At 41.5% G+C, this 17,139-nt stretch overlaps 1 protein-coding gene across 2 annotated transcripts in view; it reads left to right on the forward strand.

Moving 5' to 3' along the window:
• TESK2 (testis associated actin remodelling kinase 2) overlaps window positions 1-15,689 on the forward strand; it is a 79,076-nt gene extending 63,387 nt beyond the window's left edge. For both annotated transcript variants that reach the window (XM_064147673.1, XM_064147674.1), the window contains exons 6-11: window positions 3,012-3,094; window positions 4,219-4,294; window positions 6,032-6,115; window positions 7,218-7,304; window positions 10,783-10,918; window positions 13,023-15,689. In XM_064147673.1, the coding sequence (XP_064003743.1) occupies window positions 3,012-3,094; window positions 4,219-4,294; window positions 6,032-6,115; window positions 7,218-7,304; window positions 10,783-10,918; window positions 13,023-14,035 (1,479 nt within the window). In that variant the 3' untranslated portion in view covers window positions 14,036-15,689. The remainder of the gene's footprint in view (window positions 1-3,011; window positions 3,095-4,218; window positions 4,295-6,031; window positions 6,116-7,217; window positions 7,305-10,782; window positions 10,919-13,022) is intronic.
• The last annotated feature ends 1,450 nt before the right edge of the window (window positions 15,690-17,139 follow it).

Genomic DNA, 17,139 nt, shown 5'->3' on the forward strand with positions numbered 1-17,139 from the left:
TCATGGAGTACATGTGAATTGCCTGTTACTGTGGACTGTGTTAAGTCAGCTTTTTATGAATTGCATCTTAAATCTATTATTTAAACTATCCATGCTGTGAATTTGGTGTAGTCTTGTGTAACAGCTTTAGTAGGGAGGGTAGGGTGGAGAAGGAGTATGGTGATGCTGGGGATTGGCCTTGAACACTTGGAGAATCTCAGGACAGAGTGAAGCATTGCTATCTGTAATACTTTGTCCTGAGTGACCAGTACAGACTTCAGAGGTGACATCTGACCACACTAGTATCCATAGGAAGCTTTTACTACTGATTTCAGAAGGAATAGGCTTCCATCCTTCCATCCCATGTGAAAATGTATATCACTTAAATTAAATCAGTTCAGTTTCGCTGCAGTGAGCCTTTGCAGTGACACTAGTGGTTTCTGTCTAGTGCTTGTCACCTGCCCGTGGTTGGTTTAAGCGTGAATAAAAAAGTTGCTCTTGTACTGGAATGCCAATGAATTTAAATTCACACTCAGCACTTTCATCTGCAGACAAAAGAGAAAAGTTCAGCTTCCTTCTTTATGTTATTTAATGTCGGGCAACCCACCACAGCAAAACAATGGATCAGCCTTTCAGAGCAGAAATGTTGCCCTAGTTTTTTTCTGATTGCCTTGTAATGGTGTACTGGCCTCTCCTGCAGAATCTCTGGACCCAACAGTGGTGGGGTGTCCACTCTGGTTTCTTGAAAGACCTGCACTGAAAGACAGTCTAGCTTCACTGCAGGCAGCCCCTGCTCATCTGGCTAGGAGCTCAGAGCTGTCAGGCAGCACTGCTTGGATGCACTGTTGGTTAAATTTCTGATATTCTGATACAAGGAGTAATCTACTTGTATAATAGTTCAGTGCTGCACCTGAGAGCTGAGACTGCCTGGGGCTTGAGTCAGGAGTAAGAATGTTCATATTCAGTTGTTGGTGTGTTGCTGTCTAATGAGATGTGACTCTATACTGGTAAGAAACTGAAGGGAAATTTGCTGTCAGGATGTTGCTGCACTTAAGCCTCTCTTTGGTATCAGAGCAGCCCTGTACATTTTTCTTGGCCTTAAGATCTGCTATAGTATTTCTACAGATTTTCAGTGATATTGAAAATAATTCTTAGTGTGGATTTAAATGTTCCTCTGACATTTTGGACACTGGGGGTTGTTGTAGAGTAGCTCTAATCCGCAGAAAAAACAGGAGGTAAAATCAACTGCTGCATTCTTGCTGCCCGGAATGAACAATGTAAGCAGTCAAAAGCAATGAAAGAAGGAAAGCAGATTTTTAGAACTAGGTCTTTGAATCATAGAGGTGTGGGTTTTTTCTAAAATGTCAAACTGCGAATCCTCATTCCTTGCTGAGAACTCCATGGCAGAAAATAACTGGCATTCAGCTGCATAAAGTAGTATCAGCATTCTTGTAGACTGCAGAATCTTTGGTGTTTTCACAAACTCGTTTCCATGTAGTGCACAATAAAATTCCACTTGTCTGAATCATTTAAGATTTTTTTTTTCCAGAAAAAAAATGATCCTTCTGAATTTTAGGTCCACTTTGAGTGGCCAAATTTTTAAACAGAGGCAAGCTGAATGAATGTGCTCTTTGATAAAAGATAACAAGCCCGTGATTGAGAAGCTTTGTTGCTCTTTAGGCAAGCATAGTTGATATAACTTGATGTACATGTTTATGAATCACCAAACTAACTGTACTGACTATACTTGAGTCGTGCTGCACAAATGAAACTTTGCATCTCAGGAGCCTGGCATATGTTTCAAAAGGCTGGCATGAGCTTTCTTTACATGATCGCAGGAGTGGCTTTGTTTAACCTTTTAATTGGCAAGAAGAAAACTCACATCGTGGCCAGAGCTGCCACCATCTCTGAATAATGTAAACAGTGATGACCTGAACTTGATCTTTTAGACAAGGGACTCGCTTTTCTCGGTGGTTGCATTATACAGACAAGCTAATGCTCTGGGGTCAGTGAGGGGCTTTTGTACATCCAAGCACAATAAAGTTAGAAAGTGTTTCCTGCTGTTTAGCTAATTAATGCAGGGTACCGCTCTGTTGGAATCAGCAGTGGTTTTGCTGCCTGTCACTGCTATTGTACTGCCTGCAGAGGACGCAGAGCAAGGCATGTGGTAAGGGAATGAATTCTCTGCATTGATCCGACTACTGAAAGGAAAAAATCTAAGGGAAGTCAGCTATCGATTCATTTGTTGAGAAGGGAAAAGATGTCGTACTGAAATGGGCAAAGTTGTAAATAGATTGATGTTTGTGATGTGATGCTGCCAGACCAGAATGATCTGTATGTGTCCTTAAATTGTCCTCCCTCCCGATGCTGGAGGGCACATCTGAAAGGAAAAGATGGACAGCTTTTCCTTTAAATCATCTTTTATGAGGTACTGAAGAATAAAGAATTTTGGGACTTAAAAACTACAAATAAATTTGTCATGGCTTGTATTTTCTGAAGAAAATCTACTGCAAAGCAGCAAGTTCTTTTTCAGTAGCTAATGCAGCAAAATATGCAAAGGCATTTAGAGTTTGCTCTGCTTTTGTATTCTGGTCAGGTACAGGCAAATTGTAAAGAGAAAATGCAAGGTGTCATAGTGAACAGCATGTGTTGCATACTTGAGCAGTGAGGTAGCTAAATCATATTATTTTTTGCTAGGACCTAGCTGAGTACATGCTGCCTGTGGCTGCCTGCTTTCTCAGCAAGTTTTTAAGTGGATTATTAACTAAGTGTAAGGCTGTTTGCAGCATCTTAAGTTTGACAGACATGTGATTGTGAGGGGGGGAAGGGTAGAGGAAAAGGGTGGTTGCTTTCAGACAAAAGCTTCCTATAGGTGAGTGTCTTCCAAACAATATCTTGTAGTATTGTCCCAGATTAAAAATAAATAAAAGTAATGTTATATGAGTTTCATGCCTGGACAATAACTCTTCTATTTTTTGTTTGTTTGGGGTTTTTTGGGTTGTGTTTTATTGGTGTGTTTTTTTTACCCCCAGAACTGCTTGATAAAACACGATGAGAATGGATACTCAGCAATAGTGGGAGACTTTGGTTTAGCAGAGAAAATTCCTGATCACAGGTACGCGAACTAATCAAAGTACAGTGAGAGTTGCGGTGCAGTTTCAGATCAGAAGCTCTACTGAGTCGTATCCCTGAGGCCATTGTTGCATTCTGATCCAGAATCTGCAAAAAAATAGCCTCAGTGTTTAGTCTGGAATTGCAGGCTGAATGACCAAAATGCTTCAGCCTCAACAGCTGTCCTGTTTTGATAGATTTAGTGATGGCATTTATTGTTAAAAAATGCTCAAGTGAGTAACTGATTTACTCAAGCTTTTCAGTAGATCTTCTTAGCAAGTGCTTGGAATTTTGGCTTTAAAAAAAAAGCCAAACCCAAAACAAAGTCACTGTCCAGCATTCTAGACTGGGGTTGTTTTGTAATAATTATCCTCTGTTGATTCCAAACCACCTAAACTTGTTTCTTTCCATTTTCATAAACAATGCACAGTCACATTCCAGTATTATTCTCCTTAATCCCTGAACTGGTTGCTAAGATCCAAATTTATAACAGAGATGTTAAAATTACTGTCCAACAGTATCTCACTATTTTGCTTTCCCTGGAATAAAATCACCATCTTAACTCATTTGAGGAATGCACAGGTCACTGTCACAAGCTATTGTCACAATTAGAAATAGTCCTTTTGTTATGTCTTGACTGGAACAGGGATTTTATTGTTCTTTCTGTATATTGACTTGTGTATTTCAGAGTATTCTGGCTGTGAAACTTGCTGTCAGATTTTCTCCAGTGTGTGCTTCTGCTCTTTTGACTGCAAAGAAAACAGTAAAAGTTGATCTCAACTATGCACTGGTTTTAAACTACACATATCCTGAAACTGCAGTCATACAAATCCATAACAAAATCAGGAAGGCACCAATAGGTGCCAGAGGGTGTTCTTAATATCCAATTCCGAGATGCCCTGAAAACTTAGAGTGCAGTAGTAGCTAAAGTTAAGGTAGCATGATGCTAAACCAAACAACATTAATAAAATGGTTACATTAGACACCCTTTTGGTTTGATCCAGTCTTACCTCCATTTTAAAATGCAGTTTTGTTTCCAGTTTCACAAATGGTTTTTAAAATGTTTTTCATCCCTTTTCCCCCACCACCCTCCTCCCTTTCTCCACCATATACTCCATATATGTATAGTGAAAAGTTACCAGTGGTGGGATCACCCTTTTGGATGGCACCAGAAGTTCTCAGAGACGAACCTTACAATGAAAAGGTAGGTACATGATATAAACGGGCTTTAGCTGCCAGATATTTATCTTCAATTAGCTGTATATGAGTTTTAGAATTTCAGTAACATTAAAATTATGTTGATTTGTGACATTTCTGCACTCTAGGTCATTCAGACTAAGGTAGAATAGCTATTGCTTTTAAGTCATGGTGTGGATTCTTAAACAGAAAGAGCAGAAGTCACTGTTATGATATCACAGTATCATCAGGGTTGGAAGAGACCTCACAGATCATCAAGTCCAACCCTTTACCACAGAGCTCAAGGCTAGACCATGGCACCAAGTGCCACGTCCAGTCTTACCTTGAACAGCTCCAGGAACGGCGACTCCACCATCTCCCCGAGCAGCCCATTCCAGTGTCCAATTTTGATTCTGAAACACCCCATGTGCAGAAAGATGGTAATGGCTTATTCATCTGACACAATTTAAGTTTCATGAGAAATACAGTGAGGTTGCTTCCCTGGCCATACATGAGTGAAATCTGGGTAGAAGTAAAAAAGCAGCATGTAAACTTCTACAATTATTTCAGTAAAACATAAACCCCAACATTTCTTAAGGTAAGATACCTGGATAAAAATGCTCTTCAGAGGTATTTCTAAGTTTTTCTGTTTGTGGCATTGTGAAATGTTTCAGGGGAGGGTCAAAGCGCACTGGATTTTAGAAACAGTATTTTCAATCAAGGTCATCTTTAAACAGGATTTTCACTTGCATGTGTAATAGTCTACTGCAGCCCAGCAAGTGTATCTTTCCTGTGATAAAGCTCACATCCTGTGCCTTTTATTGCTAGTAGTCAGTTGTTTAGTGGTACTTTTAACTTGCAGAAAAGCACTAGCTACCTCAGTAATTAATGTAATAATTACCATTTCAAAGCTTGTTAAAGAGTTCAAGTTGACCTAAATTAATAATAAACTATGGTGCTACATTCTTCACTAACGCTAGAGCATGGAGGACTAACAAGGAAGCAGGTCTCATACCTCATCAGCATGAAAGGTGACATACAAGCCTGCCTGCTGTGTAAGGCATGGGAGATGCTGGCTTCTGCTCTGTAGATTTCTATTCCATGTTTTCCTAAATTTATTACATGGTAGATTCAGGTGGGTGGAAATCCAAGGAGCTGTGCAGCTCCAGGGTAAGTCAGATGAGTGGTTCCTAAGTGTCATGGAAATGTCACTGGAAATCGATGCAGGTAAAGAGTGTTATTAGATCTCTCGAGCTCTGCTGAGACACTGTTTTCTCCAGAGGTACTGAACTGTGAGAGGAGAAAAATGTAATTTTTCTTAAAAACAGCATTAATGTTGTGGGTAAGCTGTGGTCATGGGTACTCTAAATCTGTCTTTCTAACCACAGTGATACAGGAGCATGTCACGTTTTGGCTATGTTTTTAGTTACTCCCATCTGTAAGACGTCAAATGTAACTTCACCATTCTTTGTGCAGGGAAGGGTTTTGTTGTTCTTATTTATTTGGTGAGCTCCATTTATTTATTTATTTTCCTTGGAATGCTTTTTAAACTTATCATTGCTGTTTGTGCCACAAGAATGCTTTACTGTGAGCATACTCTATTTATTCACATAGAAAACATCAGCTACAGTGCAGTTGCTTAGTGTTAGGCAGTTGTGTTGGCTTAGTTGTTTTGTGATAACCGTTTGGGGTAAGGAGAAACTGACAGATAAGAACACTGAGTGTTCATAGCTGAATCACGTGGCTCTTTATTTTTCTCTCTCAGGCAGATGTATTCTCCTATGGTATAATTCTGTGTGAGATTATAGCAAGAATACAGGCAGATCCAGACTATCTCCCTCGCACAGAGGTAAGCGGTGACGTTTGTAAGGTTGGTGGGAGCTGGTTAAGCACACCATGATAATGGCTGGGGTTCAGAACTTGGGGCACTGCTGCCAAAGATACAATGAATAGGTGTTGCATTAAAAATAGCCTGTAAAAGGCTTTTGTTCTTCTGTGCTGTTACTGTTAAGAAGCTCCATTGAAGATGCTTCTAGAGACTTTGTCCAGCTGCAATCCTCATGGGAAATCCTTTTGGCTGCTAACTGGCAGAATATTTGAGAGCGTCGCAGTGACCTTCATTTTGGAGAGTGATAGCTCATGTAGACTTCTTGCCAGGTTCAGAACAGAGCACTTTTGGCAAGCTGCATCCATGAAGCAGCCCCTCTTTGTGAAAGGGGCAGGAGCTACATTAGCAGTAGCTAAAATAAGCTCACTCATATTTTTGCATAGAGAGTGCTAAGCACTGTGGACCTGAGCCAGAACTGACTAGTCAAACAAGATACTTCTGCTTTCTTCAGTTGCCTTATGGTTGAGTCCCATCTGCTGGGCAGACTTTGACCATCCATAAAGGGGAGTCTTCCACATTTTGTCCCTCTCAGCATTCTAAAAAATGCAAAATTGCATAGATTTTTAACTGCAATAAGTAAGAGATCCTTTTGTTTCTCTGCTCTTCAGATTTTAATAGGAGTAAATTTAAGGAACTGGATAATTTTTATTACCCATCTACCATCAACTGAAAAATTAACCATTTTAATTGCTGTATTTTCATCATGCTGAAGCCTCTAGTTTTATAGCAGGCTGTTAATTTACACTGTGAAGGTCACCATGGTGACATATTGCTTCCAGATCCACATGGGCAACAATTCAAGTGAAATGGATTGCAGTTGAGTCCAGGAAGAAGAATGAGCTTTGAAGTCAGCTCATTCTTTTACAGGTATCTTGTATCAAGTAATCCCCAGTGGGACTGCTGCAGTTCATAGTGTGCGTGAGGTTCTCTCAAAATCCTGCTGCTGAGAGGTGGTGTTTGTGGTTATTCCTGGTATTTCCATCTAGGCTCCCCCTGAAAATAAGATGCTTTGGTCTAGGTGGCAGACCTCACTTATCTCTATGCTGTGTTTTTACTTGTACAGAATTTTGGATTAGATTACGATGCCTTCCAGCACATGGTGGGAGACTGTCCCCCTGACTTCCTCCAGCTGGCCTTCAACTGCTGTAATGTGAGTATCTTGCTTGAAGGAGAGAGGCCTGAATTTGAGTTCTCTAAATCCCCCTGGCTTTTGAAGACAGAGCTTAAAGCATTTACAGACAAGACTTGGAGAGCCTCCTCATAAAAGCAGTGTACATTCCGATAACCCAGGAAGTCTCTTGCCGTGTTTATAACCCTTGCCCTTGCAGAAGGTCTAGCTTGTATTTTTGCAATTCTATGTTCTGTCACGCCAAACAAACAGCTCTGCCACACTGAACAGCTTCTTGCACGCTGCTCAGGCCGATCATAACTGGTTGTATGCTATTGACACTGGCTGGCCCTTGGGCTGACAAAATCCAGCTGTTACTGTGTATAAATCTACTGAGCTGTTAAAGAATTCTGAGTTATTCTCACAAACAGAGGGGAAAATAATCAAGAGCAGACACTGAACTACTCTTAAAGTTTCTGTATGCTGCTTTTTGGAAAGTGTGATAAACTTCCAAATCCCTTGCCTGTCTACCAAGAAAACAATCTCGGCCCAAATGATTTAATATCACTAAGGTTATAGGCAACATACTGCATGGAGTAATTTTTTTGTCAGTTTTTCAAGTAAAATGGTGGTAGTGCTGGATACCTTCATGGCTCCTCAGTGTTCAAGTTCCAGAGCGGCAGATCTCTTGTGGGTTACCCCATGACAAAAGTGGGTGGCATAGTAAACTGTTTTTTCTGAAGCTTTCACCAGATTAAGCTGAAGCTGGGAATGTTCAATTTGCATGAATTAGGTTGAGACAATTTCTAAAAAATCATATTGCACAAGAATTTGCCCAGGACACTACAGCCAGGCCTTGCTGAAGCCCTTAGTAGTATTGTGTCTGAGTGGGTGTAAGGAATGTCTGATCTTGACATGCTCTTGATGCTTATTTCCTGGGTTCTCTCCTTAATTTGTAGTAACACAAATGCACATGCTCGAAGGGAGAGCAGTATCACAGAGTCACAGAATGGTTTAGATTGGAAGGGACCTCAAAGGTCATCTAGTTCCAACCCTCTGCCATAGGCAGGTGACACCTCCCTCTAGAACAGGTTGCTCAGTGCCTCAGTATGAAAGTGAGGATGTGAGGAAATGGGGGTGACTGCCACTCTTGACACAAGATAGTGTAATGTAGTTCTAAAAATGTTTATGAAACTTACTCTCTGGACAAGCTACTCTGATTTCACCTTAGTACAGCAGCACTTGCTTTACTGGGACAATGCTGACTCACTTTTATGAAGTATTTTGACTACACAAGCACTAAAGGGTTTGGCTACAGAAGTAGACTTTGGAAATCTCAGCTCCCACCTCTAGAGTCTAAAAATCATACTGCATCAAAACACATGATGTTTGATTAAAAGCAATTTTTCAGCATGAGTGAAATGCAGAGTAAAGCTAACCATGAAGAAAGGGAAACTGACTCATATTCTCGTGTAAGAAAAAGGATTTTCTCCTACTGATTATCATCAAATGCTGCTTCCTGTATAAGAAAAAACTGAAGTAGAAATTCCTGTATTGAGATCAAGCAATTAATATACTGATTTCAGTGTGGAGTATGCTGTAATTCACTTACCACTTACCGAGTAGAAGGAAAAAGACAATGAACAAATAAGGGTTTTGTGTATTTTCCTGAGCATGCTGTGCTTTTGTAATAGGTGATGTGTGATAATTTGCTCTTAGACACAGACATTTATATAGGTGTTTAATGGATCAACGAACCTATAAACCATATAGCTCAGCCAATGAGATGAAGCAATGTGCAAAGCCTTGGGGTTTTCTACAGCCAGGAAATGTGTTTTAGGACCACCTGAAAATAAAAACCCCAAACGAGTTAAAATTGACATGGTTGAGTAATGGATTAAAATGTCTCTAAGTTACTGCTATAAAGTGCTCTTTTAAAAATAAATATGTGCAAGGAAGACTGAAACTTAAGGCACTCCAGCAACTATAAGCCTACTTGTACAAATACCTACAATCATGTGTGATCATGCAAAAAGCTTACCAGCATGAGCTGAGCTGTGGGCAGCTGCTGCCTTGAAGAAGAACCTTCTGTTCCATCTGGACTGCTCAGGACTGAAAGAAGGCACATGTTGTTCTCGGTCACATTTTTTTGCTGCTCTTGTCTTACCTTACACAAATTAAAATGGCCAGAGAGATCTTCCTGCAGCTTGCAGTAGCTCCCTAAACTTCCTAAATGAAGTTTGTCAGTGAAGATTGCATGCTGTGGTGTTGCCCCTGCCCTACTCTTTCAGTCAAACAGGGAAAGCAGAAAAATATGTCTTCCTTTGTCTTTCTAGCTGCTGCATTAGAACGACTTTGTTGCTGCTCTTGAGCCCTTCAAGTGTGAATTGTTTTCTATTGCTGACTATATGACTCTTTAGCCCTTTACCCCGCATTGCTAGAAGGTATTCTGGCATTGCTGATCATCAGTTCTCTTCAGAAGGATCCATCACCTAGGATCTGCAGGGCAGCGTCAGAGAGGTCTTTGGAGTTTGTTGTTTACAAAGCACCACTGTTCTCTTTATACTAGAGGTGAGATCTGTCTGGACTTGCCTGCTCTGAAAAAGCCTTTTAGAGTGCTGGAAACAGGAATCAAGTCACGTGGAAGCTTATTAATAATGTAATGAGGCTAACTTTGAGCTGCTGAATTAGACACTGCTACCTATAGTAGTTAAACCTGTAACAGGTTTATATGGATGGGCTCAGTATTCAAAACCATGAAATGTCTTCTAAGCTGCTTGCCCTGTAGTATAACTTTAGTATTGGACTTTGTGTAGAGATCTATTTCTACTAGGGTGAAAAAATATATACTGATAAAATAAATCTGGATACATATTGATGACTGGAAGGGGATATTTTACTTGAGCAAAGATGAATTCCTCCCTCCTCCCCCCAATGTTACTTTGTCAAATAATGTAAATGCTGCTGCTTCCTCACGAGACAGACTAGGACACACAGTAGTAAGACTGATGGAAAGAAAAGACATTACAAACTTTAAAATCAGCACTGCCATTTAGGTGCATTTCCATTACAGACACAAGGAGATGATGGAAGAATTGCAAACATTTAAAGAGTGACATGGCCAAGTTGCTCTGCTTAATCCTTATTGCTTCAGGCACGTTTTAAAATAACATTGATACATAATCTCTAATAATTGGAGTCCAGAAAGAAATCCTTGAACTCTGAAAACTGTTTACAAACAAACAAGCCCTGAATCTAGCAGCTTCTCAGCTTTTTAATTTAAAATGTGTCCTTCTCATAGAATTTTTATAACTTAATGATGAAACATGAGAGGTGTAATAGACATAAGCTGAAACAGAATACTGCTTTTTCCCTGCTTCACTTAGGCTTTCTGCAATGACAACACACTTCCTAAAATGAGCTTGAATTTTTTCAGTTTCTTCAGACTGTCTGTCCCCTGTGTAAGCAGAACAGCACAGAGAAGCCCATGTGAACTGGTTTGATTTGTGTGTATTCACAGATGGATCCAAAGTTACGTCCTTCTTTTGCTGATATTGTCAAAACACTGGAGGAGATTTTAAACCGCCTGAGAAATGAGGACTCTGAGAGAGAGAGAAAGTTCTTAAACCTTGACAGCAGTGAAAGGAAACCCAAAGGTAAGCATTCTTTTTGTGCAAGCATTACTGCAAAGCTAATAGCAAAGAATACCACCACATTTCATACTTTGAAGACAGATATTTCAGCTGTATATGGTATTATTTACAGCTTATGAATGGTGTTACTCAAAGCCTAAAAAATCATTCTGCAGCAGTGTTATCTACTTTACACTGCAGAGTGTTCTTTGGGGGAAAAAACAGGTCCCTAACTGTTTCTTAAAGTGCCTCAAAAGATTCTGCCCACAAGCTTCTTGAGGGGAAAATTAGAATTCATTTGGGAATGATTTTTTAAGTCGCTAATACTGTATGAAAATCCATCAGCTTTTGCTTTGTACCTGCCATACTTAGTGCATATACATAATTTCTTTGGTGTATGTTACATGTAACACTTAGAAGCTTCTTAAATTCCTTCAGGAGGAAGAGCAGAGAAGATGCAAGAGTATTATAAAGTACCTAGAAATACTCTGAAAGACTGGGGAAAAGATGAATCCCAGATCTACTTGGGAAAGCTGGCCTTGAAGGACTTTCTCTAAAGCTGTCTAGTGCCACCTGGTGTGGGGAGCAAACTACAAGCAGTTCTTGTAGGCTGGGGCATAGTCTCACTTGGGTCTCTTTTATAGAATCGCAGAATCCTTTGGGTTGGAAAAGACCTTTAAGGTCATCGAGTCCAACCATCAGCCTCAGAGCACCATGGCCATTACTTCTGCCACTGGAAACTTAGTAACAGTAGTTTCTTACATTGTGTGTATATAGATACCTGATACGTGTAGATACACATCTCTCTTATCTGTAATATGGTAATAGATTAAAATAAGTTCTTTATTTCAAACCACATGGACTGCTTGCACGTGGTTGTTCTCCCACACTTGGAAAGCATCTATAAGAGGTGTGAGTTGAAAATTCTTTGTTTGTTTGTTTGAGTGGTGTTGGTTTTGTTTGTCTGTTGTTTTGGTGTTGGGGGGCTTTGTTTGTTTGTTTTCTTGTCCTTTTTCTGTCATTTTCCCTTTGGGAGTACATATCAGAATTGCATCTTCTTAGAGAAGTGTTACATGCTGTTCCTTGACTTGAAGAGTCTTTCCTAGATAGAGTAACTGCAGTCTAAACTGTAGCAGTATTTAAAGGGAAAAGTGGAAAATCCTTATGTCATTGTTCTGGAAATGGTCATCAAAAGGAGGTGCCACTTCTTTATAGCCATTGCTCTACCACAGCTCTTCAGAGGCGCCTTGAGAGCCAGTGGCAGATGCATGTTCCAAACACTCAAGGAATCTTTTCCTAGATATCTACAAATGTCCTGTCCTGTTCATGTAAACAAATAAACACCCACAAGCAATATATCCACCTTTTTAACTCCAGTTTGCTAGGATCAAACTCTCATATATCCCTACTTTCTGTGTTAGATAATGTACTGAATGAAAGCTGGGGTGGAATGATTTAAGACTCTTTGTTGGATCAGGAGGGTAATTTATTTTGGTCTTGGACTTTTCCCACCAGAGTCAAAAAGCCTCCATTGCTTTGGCAGTTATGTTTTGTACTTGCTCTCTTTTATGATCAGCATCATCAACAGATCTTGGGCAACCTCTGCTGGATAGAAAACGGAAAGACTTCCTCAATCCTACACAATTTTGGTGCAATTTCCTTTCCTTTTATTTTTTGTTCTGAAGACAACATTGTCTTGCCAAATTAGCATTCCCCACAATGTGTGTGGCAAAAAAAAGCCCAGTTTCAGTGCTTAGGGAAATAAGAGAGCATTAACTCAAGATGCATTGAGTCAAGTCTTCAAGATAACATTTCATTAGCTTGAGGCATGAGCAAAGAGGAGAGAAATTTTAAATGTAGTTTTGACTGCCTTACATTTAAGAGGTCCTGTGGATGGGGCTGCCAAATCCCCACATTTGAAATTAATAATACACTGAAGAGAAGAGTATTATGTACTTGTGTCAGTTCAGGAACCTGTAGGGAACAAACAGACATGCTTATGGAAAATACTTTGCACCGTCAGAAACGCAGCTTTTTCTTTGCAGTTGCCACGGGGGCTCTGAGAGTGAGCAGACGTGCAAGTATATAGCTACTTTTAAGCTCAGAGTATTTCTCTTCTTCTACTCAGGGTCAATTGAAAAAGGACCAGGAGTAAAACGCTTGAGTTCCCTGGATGATAAGATCCCACCCAAGTCACCCCGTCCACGTCGGAATATCTGGTTGTCACGCAGCCAGTCGGATATCTTCTCCCGCAAGCCTTCCAGGAAGATCAATGTGCACGACCCCTACTATACACCAAACAAAGGGTTGGGCCGGAAAATTAATCCCTTCAGTGCCCGGGAGGACCTCAAGGGAGGGAAGATCAAATTCTTTGACATGCCAAGCAAATCTGTGATTTCCCTCGTGTTTGACTTGCATTCACCAGAGGCAGGTGGAGGCCTGAAAGCCAGCCAGTCCCAGTTCCGGCAGGCATATAGCACAGACTGGCAGGAGCTTTCCGTTTTCCCAGGGAGGAGATGCAGATCACTTCCACTGTCTCCTGAACTGCCACACAAAGAATATGGCCTATTTGGGGGACTGTCTTCAACTATCAGCAGGTGTGACCCAGCACAGTTAAGTGCAGAGGTTCGACAAAAACTCATGAGTAGCAGCAAATACGGTGTGTCAGAGATTCCTCCCTTTCAAGCCAAGCCTCACAGACCAGAATTCCTTTATGTACCAGGACAAGAAGAGGATATGGATTGCTCAGATGGGCCAGTGGCCCAGGAGGAAAATGGGTTTTGCCCTGTTGAGAATATGTGTGGAGATCCAGCATGTAGTCAGCCATTAGTTCTGGCCCAACTTGAGCTGCTATCTTACAGAAAGCTCCCAACTGAGAATTCAGTGAACTCAGAGGAACATTGCTCCTCACAAGTGTTTGCAAGTTGTCTCCCTTCAGAAGAGATGGAGGTGGAAGATGACCTACTAAAAAATACTCCACTAGAGTCTACAAAGCCTCTGTTCAGTGTTAGTCCTTCCACTGAGCTGAAGAGAGAGGCCTGTCCCTTTAGGGACCAGGATGGGGACAGTCCTGCCCCATTGTCTCAGACCTCCTCCAACATCTCAGCAAGTGGCAGCACACAGTCAACTTGTGACATATGAGGAGAGGGCTCAAACTGAATGTGTCCTTGAGGGAACAGTTGTTCCCAGTCGCTTAAACTCTTTTTCTGTAGTGCTGGGCTTTGCATTTGAAGGAGACTCAGCAGACAGTAGAAACTGGCTGTCAAGCAGATAGCTGCAGATAGCATCTGGAGAGACTGACCGATCCTTTTAACTTTATTTCAAACTGTGCTTATTCCCTTCCCTGACTTGAATTAGGAGGGGAAACTACTCCATCCAGAATGGCCACGTGGGCCCCACAGTCCTCGCAAGAGGCAGCAGCCAGAGCAAGCACCATGTGAACAGTTTGACCTGGATTCCAGCATAGAGCATTTCAAGGCCTTAAACTCCATGCTGGGTAGAAAGAGTGACCATTAGGTTTTGCCTCTTCCTCTGGCGGACCAGGTGCTCTAAAACACTGCAGGTTTGCATTAACATTCTGCAGCAGTGCACAGGAGTTGGAGCCTCTGTTGTGGAAACAGGCACAGAGATCTCTGAGCTGTGTTGAGCAGACAGGAAGGCTCTCTGGTCTCAGAGCTGCTGTGAATGCTGTTGCAGCATTACACAAGCTCTTATTCCAAAGCAGCAAAAACAAAAGCCCTCACGCTGTTTGCAATCTGCAGGCTGAGTCACATGACAAGTACCTTGCTATTAACGAGAAGAATCTGTTCCTTGGTGCTTCATTTTCCCTTGGGATTTGGTAATGATGTGCAATAGTTTAGTACAGGGAAAGCGATGCTCCCGTGTACCTCAACCCAAACGTGGAGGAGGAGTTTGCCCAAGGTACAAGGGGAGAGCCATATTCCAGGCACTGTCATTTCTGAGCTTTTGGAGAAACTGCCAGTGAAAGTACCAGTTGTACTGAGATTTTTGGGAGTGTGGGCTCTCACCTCCGAAGAGCTGAATGGGCATCACAATCTGTGCCTGCAGAATAGTTAGTTAAATACAATATCTATATCACAGCTGACTACTCCCACTTAGCTAGAAGGATCACATTCACTTCCCTTTTTGGTATAACATCCCATCTCGTTGACATCACTGCAGTAATGGTGATTCCTTATTTAAAAACCAGAATGCTCTACAGAGGACAGGAACTCCTTCAGGGGAATGATCCCAGCAGTGTTGCAACCACACAAATGCTCTTAGGGAAAGACATTACTCACAGAAGGGCTTTGAATTATGGAACTGAAGAAAATTAACTTGTCCCAGATAATCTTTTTTTGTCTGCTACAGAAATAAGCCCTTGTCTTCACTGGCTTCTTCTGACACTGAATAGGATGAGCTTAGTTGTTTTTGGGGTGGGTTATTTTGTGGGGGGGTTTGTTTGGGGTTTTTTTGTGTTGGTTGGTTGGGCTTTTTTTTTTTAGGGTTTTTGTTTGTTTGTTTGTTTTCATTCTCTCTTTCTCCAGCAGCAAGTAGATGTGAAAGACACAACAGCATATGCTTCAGTGCTGCTTGCTGGAACCAGCACCAGAGATCCCTGCACTGGGAGGCCATGTACTGGAAAGCCTGTTCTGTAATAACATTGGTGCAGCATCCTGCCGTTTTCCATTGTTGTTGTCCCAACAATGTGGGATTTTTTTCCCACTTCTTTTTTTTCACCTGTATTATCATTCCTGAGGTATGCCTGCTGAGCAGATGGTGATGCAGTGGAGTCTAGCATCAGGTGACCAGTTACACTATCTTCCTGCTTCCTTTCACTCGCAAGGATGGAAAGCAAGACTATCTCTACTCTTTTCCTGTCTCAAAGAGAAGTACTAAGGCTTTCTCTTCATCCTTCTTGCTGAGATGCCTGTCTTTACAGAGGTGTAGGTAACTATTCAGTGAGCTATGATTTCCTCTTGTGAAGTATGTGTTAACCTGAGCAGCAGTTAGCTCTTTGCAGTGGTTGTGAAGAATTAAATGAGAATTGAGTGTTGCTGAGTTACTTGGCACAGCCCATGCCATATTAGGCAGCTGTTAGTAGTTCAAAAGAGAAATGCCTCTCCTTACCAAGATCACCCTTTCTGGCCCACACCTCTCTGCTTCTTGAAGGTGCTGATCTGCACAGTGGTGTCTTGTATGTCCTGCCTGCAGAATGCAGGGTGCGGAGCAGCTCCCATGGCTGGCACAGTTGTCATTTCCTTTGAGAAGGGGGGGAGCAGTCAGCAGCACTCAGACCATCAGCAAGTTGCCTGTCTGGTGCCTGCTTTTCTCTTTTTTTTTTTTGATTTCTTATACAATGTAATCTTTCGTGAGGGAAACATCAGCACCAGCTTCTGTTGTCACAGGATGCATTTAGGTGTGTGACTTCAGACAAACAAGCAATAATAAGGAATAGTTTACTTCTTGATCACCAGTCTGTGAGGAAGCTATCCAGCATCCTACCCGTGCCTGCAGCCCCCCCGAGAGCACACGCACACCTCTGGCTGCTCGGTGGCTTCATTAGCTCTGGTTGTCAGTGCTGACACCTCATCATAAAGCCTGTTGCCCTCTCTTGACACTGACTGCAAAGCCTTCACAGTCAGGCTTGAGGCACCTATCACAGTAACCTCCTCTGTTTTCTTACACCACTGTCTCTGAAAATGTTTCCCTGTCCTGAATAGGTTTCTTACAAAGCAGCATGATTAAAATTTTACTTTCTTGAATGTCCATCCTAAGCACAGCCAGCTGATGTGCATAGGGCACATCTCTCAACTTTTCTAGTTCTTTGTATTGAGATAGAGATGTCAGAAACACCAAGGAAGAACAGCTTAAGCCTTTGGTGGGCTCACGAGTTGTGTGGGAAAAGAAGCATGTGTATGAAACTGGAGAAAAAGGCCGTTTAAAAATAGCTGTTTCCTAAAACCATGTTTCCAAGGGTCTGGATGCAGTCGGCACTCACTACATCTCATCACTTCGGCTGTGCAAAGCTGCATCTAGGTTGCACTTAGTAACTACTCCTAGGTTTTCTGCCTGAGGGTGCTTTTCTACAGGGGGCCATTTTCTGACAGCTGCTGTTGAACATGAACATGGGGTCAGCAAACTCCTTGTTTTATAGTGACAAAACAGAGTTTTGTTGTGATTGGATTTTATAATTTTTACTTAGGGGAGCAGTTCTTGCTCTTTTAAAACACATCCTACACATT

Source organism: Pogoniulus pusillus, chromosome 8 (assembly GCF_015220805.1).
Source record: "Pogoniulus pusillus isolate bPogPus1 chromosome 8, bPogPus1.pri, whole genome shotgun sequence".
Lineage (NCBI taxonomy): Eukaryota > Metazoa > Chordata > Aves > Piciformes > Lybiidae > Pogoniulus > Pogoniulus pusillus.